Source organism: Phodopus roborovskii, unplaced genomic scaffold (assembly GCF_943737965.1).
Source record: "Phodopus roborovskii unplaced genomic scaffold, PHOROB, whole genome shotgun sequence".
Taxonomy (NCBI): Eukaryota; Metazoa; Chordata; class Mammalia; order Rodentia; family Cricetidae; genus Phodopus; species Phodopus roborovskii.
In genome coordinates, this window is record NW_026126461.1 from 4,911,135 (window position 1) to 4,917,600 (window position 6,466).

Below are 6,466 nucleotides of genomic sequence, written 5' to 3' on the forward strand. Positions count from 1 at the left end.
AAGGTGCAGGGGTAGGAGATGAGACATTGGCCCTAGGTTGCAGCAGGTCAAATATAAGCTGCAATGGTGCCCGCCTCTTCTCCGGGTCCCCTGTGCCTGCTGCGCGCGCCCGAGCCGCGAGGGGGCGTCGGCAGCGAGGGCGGCGCTCGCTAGGCGGGGGATTCAAGCGCGTTATAAGGAGTGGACTGAACCCGCTGCACTCGCTGCTGCTGCCACTGCCGACATGACCTCCGCCCGCAGCCCCGCTGGAGCGCTCTTGCTGCTCACCTGCGCCAGCCTGATCACTGCAATCGGCCTCGGTATCGTGGAGCCCCCTGCGCCCGTGGGGAACCAGGCACATCTGCGGCTGACCGGGGTCGAGCTGCCCGCACCGCCTGCCGACAGCGACAGCCCACCGGTAAGACGGCCGCGCCCCAGATCTCCCTGTCCCAGGGGACCAGAGAAGGCAGGAAGGTGTCACTCCTGGCTGCACAGTATCCAACACCCAACACCCCAAAACGCCCCGTTCAGGGGTTCAGTGAGATCCAGAGTTGTGTGGATGCGACCTCTGCACCGTGGCTTTGGCGGCAGAGTTGTACTAGGCCAGTAGAAGTTGGGAAAGGTGTGAAATGCAGATAACTTGCTCCTTGCGAAACTGGAAGACTAGTAGATGAGCAGGGCTCTCAGACCCAGTTCCTTTTTGTTGGGCGACTTTGTTAGGTGACTGCTAGTGAGAAAGGAGTGATGTGTGTGTGTGTGTGTGTGTGTGTGTCTGTGTGTCTGTGTGTGTGTGTCTGTGTGTCTGTGTGTGTGTGTGTCTGTGTGTGTGTGTCTGTGTGTCTGTGTGTCTGTGTCTCTGTGTCTCTGTGTGTCTGTGTGTCTGTGTGTCTGTGTGTCTGTGTGTGTGTCTGTGTGTGTGTGTCTGTGTCTCTGTGTCTCTGTGTCTCTGTGTGTCTGTGTGTCTGTGTGTGTCTGTGTGTCTGTGTGTCTGTGTGTGTCTGTGTGTCTGTGTGTCTGTGTGTCTGTGTGTCTGTGTGTGTGTGTCTGTGTGTTGGGGGGGGGGTGCAGGCTGGGGAGGGTGTGGCCCGCACACTGCCCGGGGAGTGCGGATTGGTGCCCTCACTAGAGCGTTCAGCCCTGGAGGCCAGGGCTCATGAAAGAATCTCTGTGGGCACAAGGACAACCCAGGCCAGAGTTCTTCGTCCTCAGCACCCAAGAGGCCAAGGAAACATCCACTAAAACAGCTGGAGATGGTTACAACTCTGGGCTCCCTCTGCAAGGTATCCCAAGGTCCTGCCACCATCCCATTCCTGCCTCATTTGGTCGGTAACCTCCCCCACCCCCTTCTGCCATGAGCCTTCAAAACTTGCATGAGGCCAAGGAGTGGGCTCGAACTTCCCAGAGGGGTTTTACCAGTGGACCCTCTTTTGGAGTGCCAAGGTGTCACCAGTTCCCTGATAGCTGGAACTTGACTGGCCAGGGCATCTTCCCAGTCCCCACTCCTGAGTCCCCAGACAACATGGCTAACAGTGGTCTGAATCCATACACAAATCACTGGACCCCCTGGAAGGGTCTGGAAGGGTCAGCACACCAGTCGTGACCTATGACAGGAAACCCTGCATTTCCACTGAGGGTATCACAGCAGCATAGAAGTCTCCATCTTACCAGCATAGCAGCCTGACCTGTGACCCACAAGGCACCCGGGTCTTTGTATCTGTGCCCATGACTTCTTCTAAGGTCCCTTGAGCCATTGCCTGCTCAGTTGGCATCCCTGCATGGAACCCAGACTGCTTGAGGCCCGCTGACTGTCCTATTTGCCAAAGGCCTCTGCCAGAAAGCAAGGTTCCTCTCGGAGCTAGGCTTCTTGGGCCAGTGTTTTAAAAGCGCTGAGAAAGATAAAGGTCCCATGTAGTGGCCTTGAGGCTGGTCTCCCTGGCATTTCTGACCGTGGGGAGGGGACATAGGACCTGCTGTCAGCCAGGATTCACCTATCCATAGTCACCTCCTGAGCACCTGTGGGTGCCAGTGACTATCACGGACAGTGGGATTGTTCTAGCATATGTCCTGGAAGGACAGGAAGATGTATTCCAGAGATCCTGCTGCAGAGCCCCGCCCTCCCCCCCCCCACCTTCCTGTAGCCTGGGCTCTCCCAGGAGTGCAGTGAGGTTTCATCCCCCCTGGGCTGGGGCTGGGGGTGAAGACAGTACCCTCTGAGAACACAGGTGGCAAGGTCCAGAGTGCTGCCAAGCAACACCAACCAACCGGAGGCTGTCTGCGTTCTAGGAGCCCACCATGGGGCACGCACACAGTGTGGATCCCCGCGATGCCTGGATGCTCTTTGTTAGGCAGAGTGACAAGGGTATCAACAGTAGAAGGAGAAGCAGGACCAAAGCCAGGCGGCTGAAGGTGAGCAGCGTGTGCTACCACTGCCAGCAGCCCTTAGTTAGCATCCTGGTCTCCAACAGCAAATGCCATGGAAAGAACCAAGTACAAAGCCAGGGTCCAGCCCGCTTCCAGTTAGGAGCCTGGGTCCAATCATTCACCCTATCCCCTTAGGATGCCAGGTCCTCCCTGGCTTTTCCCTCATGTCCAGAGAGAGAAGCTTGCCCAACAGGGGTTTGGGAGTCAGGGAGCCAGCCTGGGCTGGAAGCTGGCTCTTGGACCTGAAGGATGACTCCTGCGTTGAGCTCCTCGAAGTGACTCTGGATCAAGGCTGGGCCTTACTGTGTGTTGGCCTTCCCTGTCCAGGTCAGCCTTGGCTGCCCAGGCTCTGGGCCTGACCTGAGAGGTGGCTTGGCCCTGGACCCTTAGCCATCTGACCTTGCCCAGGCTTCCCTGCACCGGAGCTTGCCTCCCTTCCCTTAGGTCCCCACCCAAACCAGTATAAACTCCTTCAGGAGTCCCAGAATCAAGTGCGGTGGAGATATACACTGCTGTGTCCCTTGGCAGAATGAGATGCAGGTCCCCAGAGGCAGCCCGGAGTGGTCCTTTCTCTGGGAGTCACACCAGGAGGGGCAGATGCAGTATGCCTGCCCCGCCCCGCCCCAAGTGAACTGCACATTCATACCTGCACAACTCCACCCCCACACTCTCTGGGCCTGTGGCTTTCACCCCCTGCTTGAGGACAGAGGGACACGCGAGCCCAAAGGACCTCCACCAAGAAGGGACGAGCCCACAGCCATTGGGGAGCTCTCCTGCCTGCCTCCCTCTGGCAGGACCCAGCAGAGGGGTCACCCATGCCCTTCCCTCAAACGTTCTCACTGCCTACTTTCCCTTCCAGCTTGGCCTGCCAGGTCCCCCAGGCCCACCAGGTCCTCAAGGCCCGCCAGGCCCCCTTATCCCATCTGAAGTTCTGCTGAAGGAGTTCCAGCTATTGCTGAAAGGTAAGGGTGCCGCCCTGTGGGCACACGCTCTGTGGTAAGCCCTCAGGGCATGTCTAGAGGGCAGAGTTCAGCACCAAGGGAATATCTGCTAAGTTGCTCTCCAGCTGGCAGCCCTACCTACCATGGAGTGGGGGGGGTGAGGGTGGGAGAAATATGGCAGGCAGAGGCCTCATGGGAGACAGACTGCCTTGTATGGTTCTTCACTGAGGACCAGGACCCCCATCTCCAAGCTAGGAGGCCAGTCCAGGGCTGGGGAGTGGCTGTCACTATCCCCTGGAGTTGACTGTACCAGAGAGAACTGCTAGGAGCCCTTTCCCTGTTTCTATCCCGCCGCTTATTTGGCTCATCAGGACTGCCAGTCCAGGGCCACAGGCGGGTGGATCACAGGAGAGTGACCGCTCTGTGTCAGGCGCTGTGCAGCAGCGGGAGAGCACGGAGCCCAAGCAGTGCACCAGCGATTTCACTACCCCAGCCTCAGGCAGCCCCTCCCGAGTTCCGACCGCCCAGGATGCTGACAATGACCAGGACCCAGGGCCTGTGTTGGCGCTACTGGCTGCGACCCTGGCCCAGGGCCCAAGGGCACCACTCGTGGAGGCTGCGTTCCACTGTCGCCTGCGCCGGGATACGCAGGTGGAGCGGCGTGCACTTCATGAGCTCAAGGTCTACTACCTGGTGAGTGGGGCGCGCCTAGCTGGGTGGAGCAGGGCGGGACCCCGCATGAACTTGTCTGTGTGCTCTGTAGCCCCACGTCGAGGGAGCCTTCCTCCGAGGCCCAGGCTTGAACCTGACCAGTGGCCAGTACACGGCACCAGTGGCTGGCTTCTATGATCTTGCTGCCACTCTGCACGTGGGTGAGGCCCAGGGCGTGGTGGTGGGGTGCCCTCTGCTCTGGTCTTGCCAGCACCCACGTGACCAACCACCTGAACTTGTCTCCACTGTAGCACTCACTGAGCAGCCAAGAAGAGGACCACCACGGCCTCGGGACCGGCTGCGTCTCCTGATCTGCATCCAGTCTCTCTGCCAGCACAACGCGTGAGTGGGCGCTGCAGCCTGGCCCCTGCCAGTGTAGTGAGCCTCCTCCATTCCTACTACTATTGGGGCCTGGGGGACCCCGATCCCATCCTGCCCTACCTCTTTCCCGGGGACCTGTGAGATGGGCCTTTTCCTGTTCTGCCTCCTTTCTGACCCTTCCTGACACCAGGGCTCTCATGCAGAGGACAGGGGAGGGTTATATCTGGAGGGGCTTTGGGGGAAGTCCCACCAGCCCCCTCTTTGGTCACTCTCCCGTTCCTCACCTGTGAAAATCCCCGATGACTTAAGTTTCTCATCACTTGTGTGCCCCATTTGGTCCAGAACAGGGACTGTGTCCTTCTCTGCCTGGCACCTGGAGTGGAGGCCAGGCACAGGGCAGGCACTCTGCACAGTTGCAGGGTGCGGGAATGAATAGCGAAAGTTGCAGATTTGATCTGGTTTCGGACTTCCTGAATCTGCTGGCTTCCTGTGACACCTGCTGCCTCCCATCTTGGCCTGTACTTGTTTCCCATTGGAGAGCCAGGACTTTGTGCCCTTTGCATGGCTCCAGCCTTTCCTCTGTCCTCCTTCCGAGGACCCAGTTCAAACACAGGTTCCTAGGGATGGTGGCTCTGCACCTAGCACTTTACTGCATATGGTGGTGATCACTGAATGACAGCTGCTGAGTGCACTGTGAGGGAAGCTGGTTAGGCCTGGGGACAGGCTGACTGTCTTTCTGTCTTGGGCGCAGCTCCCTGGAGACTGTCATGGGGCTGGAGAATAGCAGCGAGCTCTTCACCATCTCAGTGAATGGTGTCCTGTATCTGCAGGTGTGTGGGGCTGTGCCGACCATGCAGGAAGTATGGGGGGGTGTTGGGAGGTGTTCAGAGCCATTGAGCATAGCATCCTTAGACATACCCAAGTGCTGATGCTGGCTTGAGAAGAGCCAGGCTTCAGGTCCCATTCTCCCTTAGCTCATGCCCCCCAACCAGTCTCCACCAGTCTCACTTTCAGACCTTCCAAGATTCTTGTAATGTGACAGGTGCTTCCGGCCACCCAGGCCCTCCATAGGGCCAGAAGGAGGGTGGGCACACGGCCTGATCCTGGGCCCTCTGGGACTATGGGAGGTCCAAGACAGTCATTCTCTGCATGGAACCTCAGTGCCAGTCTCTTGCCACTGTGGATCTGCCTAGCAGTGGGGATGCAGCTGTCAAGGGGGATTTACTAAATAGGAAATGGAATGATGGAGTGTTCACATAGCTCTCTGCTGAGCTCCAGGATGGGTGGAGTCAGCTCTAGTGCTGGCAGCATGAATTCCGTTGAATTCTAAGGGGGCATGCACCATGTGGGTCCTCAGGTGCAACTATCCTGGGTGGATCTCAGTCCTTATGGCAGTTTCCAGAGAATGAATGGTGTGCCACTAATATGTAGACCACACTGGGGCAGCAAGGTCAGAGTAGTGCTCACGATGGCTCTGCAGGCTATGGCAGGAAGGCCTGGGAGACAAGCTGTGTGGCACAGGGACCTGTTAGCCTCTTAAGCCCCACTTGGGCGGGAGCAGGAGATAAGAAACACTGGAGAGTGACAGAGTAAGAGATGTAGTAGTTTTTGGGCACAAGACTAGTCAACATTGGCTCTGGACTTGGTCTGTCCTTCTCCCATGTGGGGTAGAGTAGCCAGTGTGGACAATAACCCATGTGGGTGAGCACCGCAGGCTGCCCAGGGCCTCTGCTGCAGAGCCACCTGACACGTGCCCTTCCCTGCAGACAGGACACTACACCTCCGTCTTCTTGGACAATGCCAGCGGCTCCTCCCTCATGGTACGAAGCGGCTCCCACTTCAGTGCTATCCTCCTGGGCCTGTGAGTGACAGCAGCTCTATGCAGGAGGAAGCCCATTGGGCCTCTACGTACACTGGCCACTGCATTACCTCTTAGCACGGTCACCCTAGACATTCTGGAGAAGGCGATGGAAGGAAGTAGGCTCTCCCACAAGCAACAGCGTTTTGTGGGTATCATTAAGCCCTTCTTGGCTCTTCTGGGACCATCCAGCCTACTTGGTAGCACTCGCTATATCTCCAGTTGCAGAGCTGGT

General features: G+C 58.0%; 1 protein-coding gene across 1 annotated transcript; it reads left to right on the forward strand.

The window, feature by feature from the left end:
- Positions 1-221: 221 nt before the first annotated feature.
- On the forward strand, positions 222-6,246 carry Erfe (erythroferrone). The gene is made up of 8 exons (XM_051190696.1): positions 222-397; positions 2,263-2,385; positions 3,260-3,362; positions 3,772-4,034; positions 4,105-4,213; positions 4,304-4,394; positions 5,125-5,203; positions 6,140-6,246. Exons 1-8 carry the CDS (start codon positions 224-226, stop codon positions 6,236-6,238), a joined length of 1,041 nt encoding a protein of 346 aa, XP_051046653.1. The 5' UTR covers positions 222-223; the 3' UTR covers positions 6,239-6,246.
- The last annotated feature ends 220 nt before the right edge of the window (positions 6,247-6,466 follow it).

Bases quoted from the DNA above. Each gene is read 5' to 3' on its own strand.
- Erfe (XM_051190696.1), top strand. From the start codon at position 224: ATGACCTCCGCCCGCAGCCCCGCTGGAGCGCTCTTGCTGCTCACCTGC. The intron at 398-2,262 runs GTAAGACGGCCG...TCTGCGTTCTAG, and splicing joins CCGACAGCGACAGCCCACCG to GAGCCCACCATGGGGCACGC. The intron at 5,204-6,139 runs GTGTGTGGGGCT...CCTTCCCTGCAG, and splicing joins ATGGTGTCCTGTATCTGCAG to ACAGGACACTACACCTCCGT.